This window comes from Drosophila serrata, unplaced genomic scaffold (assembly GCF_035046125.1).
Source record: "Drosophila serrata isolate PLE 108 unplaced genomic scaffold, ASM3504612v1 contig_292, whole genome shotgun sequence".
NCBI lineage: Eukaryota > Metazoa > Arthropoda > Insecta > Diptera > Drosophilidae > Drosophila > Drosophila serrata.
In genome coordinates, this window is record NW_028257190.1 from 574,651 (window position 1) to 594,837 (window position 20,187).

At 35.2% G+C, this 20,187-nt stretch overlaps 3 protein-coding genes across 3 annotated transcripts in view; 2 read left to right on the forward strand and 1 right to left on the reverse strand.

Annotated features, from left to right (window-relative positions):
• The window catches only part of ec (ubiquitin specific peptidase echinus), a 158,815-nt gene that overhangs the window by 35,377 nt on the left and 103,251 nt on the right, over positions 1–20,187 (forward strand). The gene's annotated exons all lie outside the window — the stretch shown is intronic.
• CBP (sarcoplasmic calcium-binding protein) lies at positions 5,982–13,165 on the reverse strand. Its single transcript, XM_020945037.2, has 4 exons — positions 12,604–13,165; positions 9,659–9,889; positions 7,169–7,477; positions 5,982–7,097 (listed from the first exon to the last, which is right to left on the reverse strand). The coding sequence occupies exons 1-4, from the start codon at positions 12,751–12,753 to the stop codon at positions 6,864–6,866; spliced, it is 924 nt and encodes a 307-aa protein (XP_020800696.2). The 5' UTR covers positions 12,754–13,165; the 3' UTR covers positions 5,982–6,863.
• On the forward strand, positions 18,699–20,168 carry Sas10 (UTP3 small subunit processome component Sas10). The gene has a single exon (XM_020945045.2). It carries the CDS (start codon positions 18,790–18,792, stop codon positions 20,104–20,106), a length of 1,317 nt encoding a protein of 438 aa, XP_020800704.2. The 5' UTR covers positions 18,699–18,789; the 3' UTR covers positions 20,107–20,168.

Genomic DNA, 20,187 nt, shown 5'->3' on the forward strand with positions numbered 1-20,187 from the left:
AGAACCGCAGGAGCAGGACAGTCGGCATTTGGAATATAAATTTAGTTAAACAAATCTCGGACGAGGCGTCCCCAAAGGTACAAAATGCAGCCAGAAGGCTGCCAGAGTTGCCACCATCATGTCTGTAAGTGTTGTGGATGTGGCAGAGGAAATGTAAAATGGTTAAATGCACTGCAATTAATTAATTTGTATTTATTTTATTTTTTTTGTAGTATAAATATATTATTTTATATTTAACTTAAATGTATAAATATTATTCATGGGTTTATTTTGTAAAGATTTGTAGTTATTAGTAATACTTGGATAAATTTTTTGTTAGGTATTTATTGCTTAGAGTTCTTGTGGTCTTTTGGTCATTATTTTGTTGATTTTTTTTATACAAATTGTTTAAAAAATCTTTAAATAATATTTGTGATCGATTTCTATATATGTATATAACCTGAAAAATTAGTTTTCAATAATACTCCTCTTGAAAATTTCGTTTGTAATAAATTGTAAATCGTTTAAATGGGATTTGAGGATTATTTATTGTATAGCTACAAATCAGTTCTTTGATTTTATTTACTATTTTCTTCTCGATTTTTTTTTACACCCTTGTAAAAATATTTATTGATAATACTTTAGTATAAATTCTATTTCAATTATTGGTTTATAATAATTTTCAATTTACCATAATAATAATAATTGCATCCCCTTAAAATGCGACTGTAGAGGATATGCGACCCCAAACCCCCAAAGTGCATTTCGTTCGCATTTTTTGGGGTTAGGGTTACGTGTAGGTTAACCCCATACTGCCCCCCTTCCCACTTTCGCTCCACACTTTTCTTTCTCCTCCTCCCCCCTTGGACTTCCTTGTTCTCCGTTCTTTATCTTTTTGCCATGTAGGCTTCTTCGCTGGCCCCGCCTTTAATCCTTCGCCTCAGCCGCTGACAAACGTCAAAATATAATTTTTGCGTGGATTTGCCTTTTTTCCCCCTTCTCCTCCCAACAACAACAACAACAAGTAAGAGTAATAAATGTCAAGGGGGGTTCCCAGAGCCTCTTTTTCCCCCCCAAAAAAAATAGACGGAAAAAAACGAGTAAAATAATTTTTGCAACTGCTGCCTGCTTCTTATCTCGGGCACGTTAATGTGGCCTATGTGGCTCACGAAAAAATACAACGAAAAATACAAGAAAGGAAGCTAACTTCAGCACACCGAACTTTTTATACCCTTGCAGATTCTATCACTAGGAATTTATACAATATAATATATATATATATATTTATGTTAAAAAACAATAAAGTAATGCCTGCTTTAATTTCATTCACCGTTTTGCATTTTCCTTATTTTTTATAGATATAGTATTCCGGTTTTCATAAAATTTTACACAAAATTCTAGATTAATATTTAATCTCTATATAAAATTTGATGAAAATGTGTTGAAAACTGGAAAAATTATAATTTTTTTTCTTAAAATTTTCCAAGCGTTCCTATGGCAGCTATAAATATGTATATATATAGTCCACCGATTTGCCATGGTCCGACTTATATACTAGTAAAATTATATAGAAGAACAACTCAATAGTTTCATTGAAATAGCTCCAAAACAAATCTCGCACATCTGTGCTTATGATTCCCAACTGGTTCTCACATCCCCGGAACGAAGTGCCTGCTGCGGCCACGTCTCAGATATGTGTTGTGTTACAAAAGTTGCAAGTCATTGTTTACTAGTGTTTAAAGTTAGTTACTGATCATACATACTTCCTAGTCATAGATACTTAGTGATCATTGCTATTTACTGCTCCTAGTTAATTACTGATCATAGTTACTTAATGCTAAAAGTTACTTACTGATCAGAGTTATTTACTGGTCATAGATACTTACTGTTCATAGATACTTAATGATCATAGATAATTACTGATCAGATTAGTTACTGGTTATAGTTACTTACTCTTAATACATACTTACTGTTGAAAGATACTTACTGATCCTCTACATTTAAAAACCGTTTCTCTGGCAGTTATGTTTTAAAGTATTCCGATTTTCATAAAACTAAAAATGAAATTCTATAGTAATAGAAGATATCTTTGAATCAAATTAGATAAAAATGGTCGGAGATGATTCCTTCATTGCGTTGCTAACTTCTGACTGAAATTATAGTACCCTGTAAGGGTATAAAAAGAAAACAGAAAATGGTGAAGGAAGGGTTGCCGGCATTGCATGTCCTACTGTGAGACATAATTTTTAATAATCTACAACACAGCCCCGGCCTTTCTGAGGGGGTGTGTGTATGTGTTGGGTGTGTGGGGTGTGTGTGTTAAGGGGGTTCCCGAAAATACGCGCATGCAAATGGCTTAATTTAATATATAATTATACCCTGACAACGCAGCCAGGCTGCTACCCATTAGCTGAGAGCCTAAAAACATGACTTTATTTGCAACGAAAGTTCTACATTTAAATATTATTTATTTAGTATTATATATTAAATATATATATTTTTATATATAAAATATTAATATAAATATAGTAACTTTAAGTGAGGAAAAATAGGTTGTTATTAACCCGTGAACAAGCCTTATTCTTTATTCAGAGTTTTAATTCTTTCAAAAAATATTTAATTAAATATTATTAAGCCCTGAGAATGCTCATGATTTTTTCAAGTAAATATAAATGATTTTCTACATTATACATTATACTTAAAACTAATTTTAATAGACATTTTGATCAATTTAAAATAATCACAAGGGGAGTGTTCTGATAAGTCTACTTTGAAAGAAGGATATATATTTAGTTAAATGCTTCGATTTTATAGTTCAACAATAGTAAAATAACAATAACAACAAAACAGTATCATAAAAATAATTAACAACCCTGTTTGTAATTTAGAAAATGAATATAAATTTTAGACCAAATAGATCATTTTAATACTTCCTACCTATTGATAAAAATATCGACACACTTTAAATAATTAAAAAGTATTTCAAAAAAGAATATTGAAGTCTTTAAATAATACTTAAGTCTCAAAGTTTAAAGTTATTTTTAGCCAAATTAAAAATAAGTAAAATCAATTATAAACATATAATAATATTCATAGAAAACATCTATATCGTTATCGAAAAAATATCGATAAAGATTAATGAATTGGCTAGACAGAGCATTCTGTACTTCGATCAATTTACATTTCCAAGACGGCTTACTTCAGGAGTGATTTTCATGATTTCGGGGGCGTTGTATCTGGCACAGCTATGTACCAACTCCTGAGGATGTTTTTGGCCAAAAAGGTGTTAAGACGAAGATGCCATATAGTCATGTAGAAGATTGTGGGGGCTCTAAGCTTCAGATTGATGCCGCCTTTGGTCGCAGAACCCAATCCCAGGGCTGTAATTAAATTATCATGCCAACGGCATAGAGCCATGTGTGTGTGTGCGAGTGGGTGTGTGTGTGTGGTGGGTGTTGTAATTCAAGCAGGGAGGCAGCCTCTCCTCCCCCCCAACGCAACGGGTTAACATTAGCGCACTTTTATGGCCTTTTGCAGGATAAGTATCCCCCCTTTCTCTTTTCGTGTGTCTCCTTTTCTATGATTAGCTGGCAGATTTATGCCAACCGCAGAGGCATTTCGTGGCAAAAAAGAAAAACCAGCGACAACTTTACCTGCAGTGGCAATTTTATTTAGTTTAATTTATACAGAAAAAATAAATAAATATACAATATATAAATACTTAGCAGAATTTCCCATATCACATAAGTTTAAAATCAATAAATAATGCAGAAATATCTTTGCTTTTTCTAGTAGCTACTATAAACCGTGGAATCATGAGCCTCAGGTTCTAATTAAAACTATAAATAATTAACTTATCAATTGATTGCCCGAGGAAACTTATGCAAATTAGAGTTTCCTAATTACATATTTGTTTTACATATTTATTCTTATTTAATAATTCTTTATTTCTCAATTTTTAGTTTATTTCCTTACCTTTGAGCTTCTTGATCCTTTCTTCCTTGTCCCACGTTGGGCGCCAATTCTTGTTACAGCCCCATAAAGAAACTATCAAAAGATCGATAACTTAATAGATCATTTACTCCTGAGCTTCATAAAAAAAAAGCATTTAAATTGCTTAAAATAAACTTTTGTACATATTCAATGCCCATGTAGTCTTAAATTCTTCATGTCCTTCTTGAAGCAGCAGCTGTTGACCAAATGTGGACTTAGGACGTGCTTTTAATTTTTAAAAACTGCTCTTAAAAACGCGATAAAACACGTTGAAATGGCAAATAGCAGTTTGAGGGGAAACCCGAGTAGGGCTAAAAAAAAAAAGTAAAGTAGAATCCATAGAAGAGGCCAAGTTACATATGTACTCAGTCCGTTGCACATACATATAGATAGATATTTTATTCATATGGACACTCAACCCATCCGCCCAACAAATCCCAAGTTGCCAGATAAAAAAATACTAAAAAAAAAAAAAGAAATGGCTAAAAAGTGGACGAAAGTGGACGACGACGACGATGACGACGGTGCATCTGGTAAAAAATGTGTAAAGCGTGCATTTACATAATGAAAGATGTAGCTAAGTGTGTGTGTGTGTGTGTGTGTGAGGCAAAGGGATTAGCGCTGGTCGTCATGTGCGTGGCCACCAGAAAAAAAAATATTATATATAGATATAGAATAAGGCAAAGAAAAAAAGAGGGGTTGGCATAAAAAAAAAATTAAATTATAAAATATTGAAGCAAGAAAAAACGACGGAAAGAATGCAAGCAGTGCGCAGGCAATGGGTACTGCTTGCCGGCATACACTGGGGGAAAATGTATTACGTTTTCGTAATTACTTTCCTTTTTTTTCAATCAGCTTAGAAAAAAAATAATGTAGGAATTATAAATATAAATTTAAATTTATATATCTAATTTCTTCATTTATCCCATTTCTTTTTTACTAATTTGCCTGCAATGCACAAGCAAATAAATTAGAAAGACTGCATTTTTAGGTAGCTCTACCTTTTTTTTTTTAATAAGTAAATACAATTTCTATGATAAATATATAACAATATTTATAATAAACATAAAACATATCTTAAAATTATTTTTCTGTATATACTAACCTATATATTTTCTCAAAGTGCACTTAAAATGAATGTCCTTTTAGATACAAATGCAATTTATAAGCACAGAGCTTGGCGCGTGTAAGTGTGTGCGTGGCATTCCCAAAAATGCTCTCACATGGCTTCCACATCATCCACTCCAAACCATACTCACACCCACCCAGCATTCAAATTTTTTTTCGCAACATAATTTTGAATAGCATTAAAATTATTAGCTACAAATGAATGAAACAAAAAATGCAGAAATAGAAAATGGAAATGGATATGGGTGGCCGTCTAAAGCTAAAAAAAATATGCGAGGACGGAAAGTAAAAGAAACGGGCGTAGCTGCCTAAGAGCTCCTCCTACCCAAAATAGAAAAAAAAAAAATGGAAAACCAGAAACAAATGCGCATAATGAGCTCTGGTCAGCCAGCCTAGACGGAGGAGGAGGTGACCATCGCAGAGATTTACGTGCGACAAGTTTTTGCTGCCACATGCAATTCCTTTTCTATGTCCTTTCTGCAGTGTCTCGTTTCGATGATATTTTAAGCAGCATGGGCACACTGGAATTCAGGAACTTTGGTCTCACTAAAGGGTGCAAACATGTAGCTAAGTCTTTCTAAATAAGAGCTTGGAAATTATTTTAAAATTCTGCTGAGTTTCTATAGGAGTTTATCAATTTATAAATATTAATTTAAATAATACGATAATAAATTTAGAAGGACCTGTAGAGGGTATCCTAAAAGAAAAAAACCCTTAGAAAGCTGTTTTAAAACTAGCTTCCTAATTAAATACTTATTGTTCTACATTTTCTTTACAATTATTTCGTTGATCCATTGATCCATTCCACCTTTAATGCCTATTTTAGTGCATTCTGATTAGAATTGATTTCATTGATCCATTAATCCCTTGAAGAAAAACTCTTTCTATTGTTATATCATGCTTGCTGTTTATTGGTTGTATAATATTTCAGTTAAACATAACTCCTAACTAGGCGACACATAAAAAAAAAAAATGTAATAGGTTTATATAGTATAATGTAGTTAAGCTGGGTTGGACATATAGAGTTACGTAGTTTACAGCTGCAGCTGCTTGGATCTACGCTTACGTCGCTTACGCGCCTTCCGTCGCAACCGATCGAATTTCCTGATCCGTTCGCATATAAAGTGCTTAAGGTCATCGCCGTCATATTGCCGGCTGCACGACATGGTGAATAATATTAGCGAATTAAGGTAGAAAAAGAATCTTATATCGTAATTATCCATGGATGCATTATTAGTCCTGCCATTCCTACGTTCACGTTCCTCTTGCCGCTCCCTCTCTCGCTCCCAACGATAGTTGCTATAGTTATGCTTACGCAACTTGGCCGCTGGCAAGGATGAGTAAGAGTAAAGGTCCTGGCTGGAATGACGACGTTTGGCGGAGCTTAAATGTTGCCGTAAATAGTCGTAAATGCTCATGTTCCTGGTAACGATCGTGCTGGTGATAATGGTGTTGTTTTTTATTGGGGTGGTGCTGGAATTCATTAATCCCATTTTATGCGGCGCCACATGCTGTAGATTGGGCCAATTGCCGCATGCCGTCTGCACGCGTTTTGGCAACGAGTTGCCTTTGGGCCATTGCCTCGTTGTCGTTTTCAGTGTATTTAGCATTGGCTCATTATTGATGATGGTATGTTTATTGCATCCTTCTCTTTGATCTCCTTCATTTGCTTCTTTGTCTTCTTTCAAATTGAATTGTGATGATAGTGATGATGTTGTTGGTTTATGATGATGATGATGATCTACAGCAGTGACTGCAACACGTCAATGATCGGCCACCAGCGGTCCCCAGAACATCTTCGATATCTTTGTGTCATCCTCAGTGAGGAAAAATTGACGGCCCAAATGTACAAACTCCTTGAGCGACAATTGGCCATCGCCGTTCTTATCTATCACAGCGAATGAAACGGCAGCATCATCTTCGGTCAGTCCCAGACAGCGGAAGAAGAGCTTGTATTGTTCGAGATCCAAATGGCCAGTGTGATCAAAGTCCACAGCCTATATGATTTAATAAAAAATAAAATATATTTTAATATATACAAATCATTAAAATTGTATGGATTACATACCTTAAACAAATAGGGCAAAAAGCGACCAATACGCTTGGCCATCTTCTTGTCATTGAGACGATGATGCAGATCGGTGAGAAACTGCTCGGCAGTCACCAGATTATATGGGGTTATCTCCCCAAACTGCTCCTCCCATGTATGCTTAATCACATCGTTGAATTCGGCCGCCACCTCTGGGGTTAGATGGCCCAAATCGTTAAATCGTTTGGCTAGCAAACTGAAATCATCGTAAGACACAACGCCATCGTGATTGACATCAAGGATGCGGTGCAGGGTGCGCATTTTGCGACGCCAAAAGGCTGAATCGCCCTAAAAAATATAATACAAATAAAATATATTAATATACAAAATTGTTATATCATCAAATATGTTTTAAATCTATTCACAACTTGAAGTTTTCCATCCAAAAGACTTGAAAGTGATTCTGAAATAGCTTTGTAAACTGCTTGCACGCTTTGGTGGCTTTCTTATAACATGTAAAAGTGTCCTGTACTGCTTTGTAGACTCACTGCTTGAAAGCGTCGAATGTCCTGGAACTTGTGTGCTTTTAAAACACTGCTTGAAAAATCTGCTAGCATGTCCCACAAAAGTATTTTTTATAAAAACTGCTTACAAAAGCTAGTGCATGTCCTTTATTCTGTGCACTGCTTATAAAAGCTGCAAACATGTCCTTTTACTAGTCTGTTTTCTCTGTACACTGCTTGAAAGAAGGTCCTTGCTTTTATGTACACTGCTTGAAAGAAGGTCCTTGCTTTTTGTATAACACTGTAAACTGCTTAAACTTAGCATAATTCTTAAAACCCCTTTTCAGGATTCATTAAAACAGCTTTCCTTTACATAAATAGTAAACGGCTATGAAGGATCCAAAATATTGATATTTGTAGTTTACTTCTTGATATATTGCTTATTGAAAAGTGTTAATAAATTAATATTGACTTTTTGATTAAAGTAATCAATGTTTAAAATAAACTTTCTTACTAAGACAGGAACATATTTAAATATTTAATGTTAATTTTTAACTAATTTATTAATAAATTTTTAAAGTTCCAAGTTACAGTATTAACTAACTACATGTTACTTGAAAATTATAAGAAGTTTGAAACTAGTTCTCTCAACTTCCAATATTAATTATATTCTTAGGGAAACCTGTAATTAAAATCAACAGAAAAAGCTCTTAACAAAACGATATAACTATTTCCCCTACATAATTAACAAAGTAAAGTTTTAATCTAGGTAATAATCACTGTTAACCAGGTTACCGAGTGATCAAAAAAAACAGTTTCAAAGCAGGAAAGAAGGCTTATTTTGGAACCCGAAATTTGTATACCCTTTCAGTAAAAATCTATCATAACGAAGCCAAAAATGCATCAATTTCAAATCGGAAAACTGCTCTAAGCTAGTTTTTATTAGGTTAACGATCCTGCATATTAAACAAAAAATTTAAAAATTTTCAATTTTTCTCGACCTTTTTAAAATTTTAATGATACAAAATTTGGGACAAAAAATTTGAAAATTTTTGTTGTTGTCAAACATGCCTAAATCGACTTGGCTGTTGATGCTGATCAATAATATATATGATTTATAGGGTCGGAAATGATTCCTTCATAGGGTAAAAACCTTCTGACTTAAATTATATTACCATTTTTAAACTAATATTTATCTATATTTTTATACGGAATTTTTTCGACAAATCAAAATCTAAAAAACTCATAACTAAGTTAAAAATGCACGAATTTTAAATCGGAAAGTTTTCCTATATTCGTTTTAATTAAGGCTATAAATCTGCATACCCAGTTTAAATTTTAAAAAAATTAAAAAATTTTGTCCATTTTTTCACATTTTTAACGATGAAACCCCTTAAAAAATTATCCAAATTTTGAAAAAAATAAATTTTTGTGGGACATAGCTAGATCGACTCGTCTGTTGATGCTGATCAAAAATATATATGATTTATAGGGTCGGAAATGATTCCTTCACTTTCTTTTAAGCTTCTGACTGAAGGTGAAATACCATTTTTTAATTAATTTTAACTATATTTTAATAAGCAAATATTAATACAAATCAAAATTTTAAAAACTCATAACTAAGCCAAAAATGCATCAAATTCAAATCGGAAAAATGCTCTTTGTGAGGTTAACAATACTGCATTATAAACAACAAATTTTAAAATTTTCTATTTTTTTAATTTTTAAAATTTTAATGATATAAATTTCGAAAATGATTCCTTCATAGCTTTCCAAGCTTTAAACTAAATTCATAATACCCTGAAAGGGTATAAAAACAAGTCAACATGCAAACAATGGAAAACACTGGCCTTTTCAGCAAAACAAAAACAAATTTCGGAACACGTTTCTTTCTGGCTTTGAAATTACATTTGTTTTTTTTCTGAGACACGTGGAGGCGTGTATGCATTTGGATGGATTTTTTATGGTTAAAATATACATGTATATATGTTTATATATATATATATATTTATGGCAGTTCATTTACCCGTTCACTGCGCTTGGAATCCATCTTCTGGCGACGACGCTCGAACTCATCATCCGAATCCGAATCGCTATCACTCTCCACCTCTCGACGCAACTTGGCCGCTCCGGCGGATTTCTTGGAATATTGACGGACGGCCTGGATCACTGTGGTGCGCATTTGATGCCACAGCAGTGAGTGGGTGTTGTGTGCTCCATTTCCACAAATGTAACCACCAGTGGCCAGGAAAAGGCGCTGGAAAAATCAAAGAAAATATACATATTAAAAATTTGTCATTTAAAAGAAAAAGTATAATAATATTAAAACAAATAAATACTATTAGTACTTGACTAAAGTAACATTTAAGTGTTGCCCAATTTATTTTTGTTTATATTTATATTTTCTCCCTCACTGTGCCCTTCGAATTGTAAACAATCATTATGTTTTTAATTACAACTTATGTGTATGTGCTCTATTTCTATGTTTTTGTGATTGTTTTTGGATTGCTTATGTTTTTGTTGTTTTTGGCTATTGTTAAGGTCAGTTTTGTTTACTCTCAAATAACAATTCAAAAACCACGCTGATATGGGTTTTTATTTCTCTTCAGACAAAGCTTGAAACAAAAAACACGTGGCAATCACAGAAATCTTCAAAAAATTGTTGTAAACCAGTTTTTAATAATTATTTATATAATGTTTCTAGATTGATTTAATGCTAAAGCTAAAGAGAAACTGGTTTATTTTCTTTGAAAAAGTATCAAAATCTAAAAGTACACAAATATATTAAGAACTTTCTTGACTTCTAAACCTCTTTTTGGATGTATTTTTAAGTATTTTTGAAACCAAAAGCTTCAATATCTAAATTAACACCTTGCCTAATTTGTAAATCATTTTTCCATCCATTTAAAAATTATTTCCAAATCAAATTTTAAAGTATTTTTGAAACCAAAAGCTTCAATATCTAATTTAACATCTTGCCTAATTTGTAAACCATTTTTCCATCCATTTTAAACATTTAAAAATTATTTCCAAATCAAATTTGTAACCTAATCTTTACGTATTTTTGTTTTTAACATCTTGCCACATTGTAGCTTAGCAGTACGAGATAATTATAGATGCCAAAAGTGTCTCTTGGTTATTGTTTTTTTCCATCATCTGGTGACAGCTTCTGGCATTGCCATTAGGCAAAGATAAGAGTCAAGAGTCGAACTCATTTTAATTACAAGAAACCAGACCCACTAACAAAAGTCTTGTAAAAAAAATGCTTCCAAATTCAAGAGGCTCGATAAGAAGGGAACCCGAAAACGGATCCAACAAATACAGATGTTGGCAGCAGCCATCGACAACGATGATATCATATGCGTGGTGGCCCATTATCATATGGATTGTATTTCTGTTGGAACCTTTTTGGGGCTTGTTTCGCTTGGTTAAACGAACTTTGGATTGTTTCGGTTTTTTTTTTTTTTTTTGTTGTTGTTTTTGGTGGTAAACAAGTTTCTCCGAAGCCAGCCACGTTTCAATTAATGAATGCAAAAAACAGGCCTCCTTCCTCTTGGCTTTAAAATTTGTCTGCCGACGAAACTTGAACAAAAAAACACAATAGAAAAACACAATAGAAAAACACGTTTATCGTATTAAAAATTAGAAATAAACAAAAAAAGAAAGAATGATTTATGCTCAGCGCAGAAAAGTGGAGAAGCTGCAAAATAAAAATCAAAGTCGAGCAACAGGTCAATGTTAAAAAACGCCAAAGAAAAATCGCGAAAAAAAACAGAATTCTTTGCTTTAATCATTTCCTGGCTATCAGCTGTTAATATATATATATATATATATATATATTTCATAAGATAGATGAAAATAAGGGTAGAAACTCCCCTTAGTTGTTGTTTTTATGTTCAATGCTTTTGCGCAAGATTTTTCCTGCCACAGAATTTGCGCAGTTTGTCGAAAATGAAAAAAGAAAAAGAAATGTGGGGTTGTTGCTGGGAAAACTATGTAGCTTTCACCTGAACAAACACACAGAGAGAAAGAAAAATGTACAAAGTTAGCATAGCTGGTTACATAAATTAACATTAACAATATGGTTTTGAAATTTAAATTATTACAACAAAAGGCTTACTAACAGCAAAGTTTTTGATAGAATGTTCGAAAAAGTAAGAAAGCTTCAGGTGCTGGAAATAACAAAAACAATTGTATGTTTTTATTTACTTTATTTTTAAACTATTATTAATTATTTAAATTCTTTTATAGCCCAATTTATAAATTTTTTCCCCAATTTTTTTCTCTGTATACATTTGTTTGCATTTTCTGCTCATGTTTCATTGAGGAAATTGCGTATTTCAACGCCTTTTTCCTTATATGATTATTGAATGATTGATGGATCTTTAAGACATTTCCTTTCATCATGGAAATATTTATGCATTTAATAATACTTGTATATTAATTTGCACCTATTTTTTAATAATTTAAAAACACTTACAGTCTTAAATGGTAAATTGTATGTTTCCGTTTTCCCTTAATGTTTATTTAAGACATTGCCACAGTTTTGTGGCAACTGTGTTGCAGTTTTCAAAGAACTGGCCTCAATACACCAACTCACACTCCTTTGTTTCTGCTCTCTTCTCTCCCATTTTGGGCGCTCTGTTCTACCACTCCTTCTCTCTCTCTCTCTCTACTTTGCTTTTTAACTCCCTCCCACTAAAGGTGTGTTATTTATTCTTCTTTGTTTTGTTATTTCTTTTAGGATCTTCTGATTAAAAAGTAAGATTTTACACAGAAGATTGATCTTCTCTTTTGGTAGTTCCTTTCTCTTTGGAATCACTCTCTTTTGGTAAACTCTCTTTCTCAAAAACTCTCTTTTTTGGAAAATTCTTTTTTTTAATTCCTCTTCTTCTTTGACTTTGAAACTCTTCTTCTTCTTCTTGTAATTGAATTAACATCACTTAAAATCACACACATTTATACACTTACATGACAATCGCTGTGGTTGTTGGACATGTGGGCTGAGGCAGGGGGCGGGGAGGCGGTTTGCTGCAGAGCACCGACCGTTGCGGCCATGTTGCGTTCCAGGATTTCCCTCGAAGTGCGCAAAATGCCGCGGCTAACAATCGAAAAGGCCATAACTATGGTTTATCCTCGATTCTTCTGCTATATTTAAAAAACTCCTTGCAATTTTCCGCTTCTTTTCCTTTCCTTCTCCTCTTCTTCTTGTGCTCTACTCTGTTTTTTTTACAGTTTGAGCTGCTCTCAAGAAAATGTGCAACGTTGCCTTGCTCTGCTTGTTGTTATTTGTTGTTGTGTTTCAAGTGTGGCTACTTTTGTTGTCTTAGTTGCAGCGCGCATTTAATAACCGGTTTTTTTTTGCCGAAGATGCACCAAAACCAAACAAAAAAAAATGTTTCTTTTTCTTTGTATTCTCTTTTGTTGTTTTTGCACTGTTTCTTCTTTTTCGATTTCTCTGTTTCTCTTTCGAATGTTTGTGTTTTTTTCGGATTGTTGAACAACCGTTCGCTTCAGCGTTCGAATTCGTTTTGAAGCCATTCGCCGCTCTGCGCAAAGAAGTTGACGATGAAGCTGGCAGCGACGCCTGTAACGGCAGAACGGTTTGGCTGTGTGCGAGGGAGAGGGTAGCATAGTCGAGGGTGCGGGGGTGGGAGGGGCAACAGCTGCTACTTCGAATTGTTGCCAGAAGCAGACAATGGCCAGACGACCATGGAGGCCAAAAAAATAGTAACAGGACAGGAAGAAAGTAACAGAAAATAAAGGAAATATATGTATTGTACATATGGTATTTATTATATTTTGTTGCCTAGTTTTTGGGGGCTAGGCAAAGTACATTTTTGCATGGTTATTCATGTTTAAACACAAGTTACACACATATATTAATTAGAAATGTTTATTATTACCTTTGCCAGGTATAATATTTTTAGTCTAGAACTTGGGAAAGCAGTGAAGAAGAATAATTCGACCAGTAAGGAATATATTTTAATAATTAATTAATTTTCCTTCCAGCTAAGCTAGTTTTCTTGCTTATTTCTTATACATCTTTGACAGCATTTATAATTTGTTTTGAAATTCTTTTAAAATTTAAGACTCTTAATATTTTGAACCGAGCTGTTTGTAAATACACGTATACACACAGAGGCACACGTACACACACATACACAAGCAGACCTAATAAGCCGGTTGAAGAAGAATAAGAAGAGCAAGAAGTAGAAGAGAAGGAGTAGCAGGCAAAAGCAAAACAAAACAAGACTTGTTCCAGTGGCTGTAAAACCTCGCTTAAAATTAAATGCCAAAAAAGAAGAAAAGAAAATGCATTATGTAAACATGCACACACACGCACATACACGATGCACATCAATTTCCCATTGATAATGTAAACGAAAGAAGCCACACAAACAAAATTAAAAAACCAAATATCATAAAAAAAAATGCGTATTTAGGTCGCTGCGTGTGACAAACTGTCGTTCCAATACAATATGCCAGCAATCACCCTTCACACACACACGCACACACATGCACACGTTTAGTGGAACCGTGAGCAAGTTTTGGGTTTTCTGTTTTTCAGTTTCTGTTCTACTTCATTGCCTCATATTCACAGTCAACATTTTAGAATTGCTTAATATTTAGTTAAAAAAATGTTTCCAGTTTTTAATACTTTTGAGATGAAATTAAACCAATTAATATCATTTTTATTTCTTAAAAATTAAAGCAACTAATTTCGAAATAGTTATTTACTTGTTCGCTTCTATTTTTGGGACCCACACTGTGTTTGGGCACACACTTTATAGCCGGTGTAAGTGTGGGTCTGACGATTGTATAATAGACTTGATCAAATAGAGCGCCAGTGGACTTGGACCCAAAAAAATATACCCATACATGTAAATTTTTCTTTTGTTTGTATATAACAAATGCCGAAAAAAGGCGAAACAATGAAAAAATAATGAGAAAAGGAGTGATTTTAATTAATATAGGCAGCAACCTGTGGAAATTAACGGGAATTATCTAGATGTTGATCCAAATTCCAATCTCGTTTATTTAATTCGCTTCACTTGCTATCAAGTTTAAACAAAAAAGAGCTGAAGGCCTCACATAGCAACAGTTTTACAGCCACTGTTGCACTTTTCTTACGAAGAAAAAGTATGGGGGGGGATAATTTAGAAAACCCCCAGCTGCGCAGTCGGCGTCGACGTCGGGTGCACTGCACTCTGCGGAGGCAAAAACTTTGGCTCGAACATGTGTTTGCGTGTGTGTGCGTGTCAGTCGCCGGGAAGTTTCCAAACAATGTTTATGCGCAGCTCAAAACGTGATAACTGCACTAGGATTTAATAAACACTAATGTTTATGCGAAATTTGTATTTTACATTATGATTCTTGTTGAAATATGTTTTTTTTAGCTCATACATAATTTTTTTATATAAACCAAAAAACAACATTTTTAAATGCTTTTTGTCGACACATTTTCAGTTTAAAAAATAATTTGTATGTCATTTTTCATTTTGTAAAGAATTACTTGACAAACTGTACATATTCTTCATGTTACTGAAATGTTGGTTAACCGTAAGATTAAGTTTAATTATTATATATGTCAAAATTCAAGTTATCATGATATTGAGCTGCGCATAAGCGTCTCTTGTAAAATAAAGTTATTGCAAAATACATATATCTTCTTCATATTACTGAAATGTTGGTTACCTTTACGTTTAGGTTTGATTATCATATATGGTTAATTTCGAGTTATCATGATATTGAGCTGCGCATAAACGTCACTTGTCTCCGGGGTGGACGTGTGCGAGAACAACCGGCGCATCGGCTGACTGCTATAACGTCACGTAACGCCAGGTCCAGGGACAACAACACAAAACACAAATGCAAACATATGACCACCAAAACGGGGTCTCTCATTCGAATGCAAGTGCATTTTAGCATGTGCCCGCTACAAAATTACATAAATTATATAAATAAAAGAATAAACATCAGTCAGAGGTAATAATTGCAGCCACACGACATTTATACGTACCCACACACCCACGAATATTAAATACTAAATGGATGAGAAGTCTATGAACTCAAATTTCAATTAAAATGCGTAATAGGCGCCCCATGGCTCTATAAAATAAGTACATCTAATAAAACAACAGTAAAAATTCACTAAGAAAGTCGCAGAATATTAATTATTTAGGATTTTTAATGTTTCACAACCTGTATATCTTAGGCAGTTCTTACTGTATTGTAATTGTAAGTCTGCTTTATAGTTTTGCTTCTGTTTTTTTTTTCGGTTACTCTGGGCGTGTGCCGGCTTCTAATCGGCATGGAGAGCTTGTTGTTTACACACACGTGTATATACATACATATATACATACATATATTACATACATAGAATTTACTACATTTTAAAAATGTACATAGATCCAGTGATTTTTGAACTCGGCTTTTGCGTTTCCATTTCGAATTTCGGCGCTCTTCTCTTCGCACTTTTCAAGGTCTCTGTTTTGTTTTTGGTTTTCTTCTTTTTTTTTAATGCCATTTCAGATTTCCGCAACGCCATTTAAATTGATGTGCGTGTGTACGTCTGTGTGCGTTTTTTGTTATTGTTTTCGTTGTGGTTTCTCTTCTTCCTTTCAGCTTTTTTTTTTGGCGTACGTGTTGCGTCCCCCAAAGCCGGCTCAGAATGAGAACAGCAACATGTGGAGCGCATCCAAAGAAGAGGAAGATGCAAAAGGAGAGGAAAAGATAGCAAAACAGAGAAGCATGCGCCCCCTCCCGCTTTTGTTGTTGCAATCGTTCACCCCTTTTGCTGGTTTTTGTTGTTGCCATTTTCCGTATGCGGATTTTGGCACGTCGTCACACCGGCGGCAGCGGCAGCGACGCTGGCAGAGTCGCAACGGGTCGGGTTGGGCTTCCTCTGCATCTTCTTCTTTCTCTTCTACTCTTTGCATACAATGACATTAAATTTAATTGCGTCGTGTGTGTGTGTGTGAGTGTGAGTGAGTTTTCCAGTTGCCTGCACCAAAAGCAAAACAACAAAAACAATGTAAAACGTAGAGCGACTACGTGCCACTTGCAACGCATCCTTTTTTCTATTATGTTGGGGTAGGCTTTCCATTTTTCACTTTTCCAATTTGCATTTAAGGGCAGAATTCCAGAAGGATCTCAGGAAGGGTTACAAATACTTTGATATATTTTGTCTTCCCCTGTATAATAAATTAAATTACAGCTGACGGTCGCCTTATCAGCGACCTGCTTATAATGGGCCCTGATAAAACCCTTCGAAAAAAAACAAAATTGGGGGGAAAATAAAAACAACACATGACTTTTCTGACCATTGCGGGTTACAAAACCCAAAAATCTAGAGATAAAAGCCCGCCCCAAAGTCCCAAACTTTATTGTAAAGATTAGGGTCTAAAAGTAAATACGAAATGAAAATAAGAAAAGCAAACGAATAAACACAGATTTGGAAATTTGGCTTAACGAAGATGTTTGGTTAAAGGGAAAGAGATAAAGAGAGAGAGAGAGAGAGAGAGAGAGAGAGAGGAACTTCGTGTAACGGGCGACAGTTTGACAACAACTGCAACTTAAGAGGTTAGGTTTCGGAATACTTTTTAATGTTTACAATACATTTTAATCTAGAAAACTGCAAAGTTATATTGGTTTAATGTTTTCTAAAAATTAATCAATGCTTTAAATTGAAGGAGCTGAAAGATTTATGCCACTGGGTCTCTGCCCTTCTCGTGATAATGATAAATTAATTAAATTAATCTCTAATTTATGGCCAATAAACACACTTTTAGGGCTTGTGCAATTGACCTTCGACAACAACAAATAACATTCTTCTGAAAAAGGGAAAGAAAAGACGGAAAACAACAACACGTTGCCCCAAAAAAATAAAACCAAAACAAAACAAAAACATGTGAAAAATCTAAACAAACACAAAAAGCATGTGAGAGTCTTCAGTAATCCACACCGGCTTTATACAGACATATACATATATGTATATACATAAATATAAATATATATATATATATATAGGTATATGTATTATATAACCCTGATGTCGTGCGATTGAAAGCTTCTCAAGTGCCAAGTGGAGATCCACAACACAGAGAAAAAAAGGAAAAGACAGAGCAAAAGGCAAGACAAATATTATCATGTCAATAAATTAAGTCTATCCTTATCTTTTATTATAATATTATAATTCATTGCACATATTTTGAGGCAACCCTTTTAAGGTGCATAATTTTGATCAATTTTTTTGCAGTGCCTTAGCTCAACAACTCCCATTCAGCATAATTGTAAATTGCTTTTTGTTTTGTTGCCGAAAACTATTTTTAGCTGGCAAATACTATTTATTTTCTTGGCTTTATCTGGCTCCCAAAAAGAAGAAGAAGGGAAAGAATAAGGGTCCGACGTTGCCGGCGGCACGTTACCAAAAATTACTTTGGCGTAAACAAAATTGTAAAAGCAAAAAAAAATTGGAGTAAACAACAACAAGCCTTCAAAATCAAAAAAGAACTTATCAAAAACCTTTGCACAAATTATAGGTAATGATTAATGGGATGATTAATTAGGGAATTAAGAAAGGGATGCATTTTTCGTATTTCTTATTTAAAATTGTGTTGAAACTTTTGTAAATGGTTTATGTAATTTCAAAGAAAGAGGTTTATTTGATTTTAGTTTTTTGAAACTGGCGCCCAGTTACAGTGTAACGAAACGATATTAACCTATCGATAAGTTCTAACAAGGAATATAAATCGAATTTATATAAAATTCGTTTTAGAACAAGTTGCTATAATTCTGTTAAAATATTTTGAAACAGCTGCAAACAGCTGATCAACATTTTTTTCTTTTTCATAAACAAAAACATGAAACGGAAGGAAGTGTCCAACGATTAGTGTGGCTCCATATACTAAAATATACCAACTTATAGTAGTTACAGTACAGCATTTTTACTGATCAGTATTTTCCAACGGTTAGTGAGGCTCCATATACTAAAATATACCAACTTATAGTATTTACAGTACAGTATTTTTACCTGTCAGTATTTTCTGAAAGTTTCTAGTATTTATCTTATCGTTATCGCCGAGTTTGTTTACCACGCACGTGTTGTGCACTTTATTATTTTTTTTTTGTGCACCTTAATTTAAATCTAAAAGAATGGACAGCGACGGTGATGATTATGAGCTGACCGGATCGGAGCAGGAATACGATGAGGAGGAGCGCGAGATCCTAGAGGATCTGCGTAAGCAGCGAAAGAACCGGCAAGAGCAGGATCCCCGCCAGGAGGTTCTGGCTTTCACTGACGACGACGACGATGATGATGAGGATGGGGAAAACGAGGATGTGACGGCACTGATGCGCGACAGCGACATCGAGGGGGCCGAGGATGAGGATGGAGATCTGCCCAATACCATGGACTGGGGCAGTAAGCGGAGCACTTACTACAACACGGACTTTGTGGACCAGGACTACAGCAGCTACAATGCCCAGGAGGAGGAACAGGCCCGTGCCGAGGAGGAGGAGGCCAAGAAGATACAGCTGCGACTGGCCAAGCGTCTCAGTGAGGCTGATTTCCAGTTGGACGACGTCCAACCCCTGGACGATGATGACTCCGATGAGGAGGAGAAATCAAGAAAGCAAGAGGGTAAGACTGGCATTAAGATCACAAGCGATCTAACCGGTCTCTCTGCCCGCGAGCGTCTCCAGCTGCTGCAGAAGGACTCACCTGAGTTTATTGGCCTCACGCAGGACTTTCAACGTCATTTGACGGACGTCCGGGAGCTGATAACGCCTGTTCTCAACTATGTTCGTAATCACGGTGTGCCCCTGGTACCGGCCCTGCAATTTGCCAGCACCTATCACACCGTCCTGACCACCTACTGCTCCAACGTGGCCTTCTATCTGCTGTTAAAGGCACGCCGGAGCAGTGTTAAGCATCATCCGGTGGTCAAGCGTTTGGTTCAGCTGAAGCAACTGCGAGAGCAACTCACGCCACGCTTCGAGGAGTACATAAGGCCACAGCTGGAGGCACTGCTAGAGAGGATTCAGGATGGTGATGCCTTCACTGTCCTGGATGTGGCCCAGCGCAAAGCCAAGCTGCAGATACTGAATAAGTACAGCAATGGCGAGGTGGCGGCAGCTGAGCTCAGCGATGAGGAGGAAGCGGCAGCAGCGAAGGATCAAAATGGAAACGAGTTGGAGGAGGACGAAGACGAAGTCGAAGACGAGGAAGATGAAACTTCCGAGGCGAATCGACGCGGCATTACCTACCAAATGGCCAAGAACAAGGGCCTAACACCGCATCGCAAGAAGGAGCTGCGTAATCCTCGTGTGAAGCATCGCGGCAAATATCGCAAGGCTCTCATCCGGCGCAAGGGTGCCGTCCGCACGGTTCGCAAGGAGACCAAACGCTATGACGGCGAAATGTCTGGCATTAAGGCCACCGTCAGCAAGAGCGTCAAGTTTCGCACGTAGTTAAAATCAAGTTGAAAAGATATTATATAAAGTAACAAAAATTCCCCAAATTGAAAACAAAATTTTGCTCTAATTTTTTTT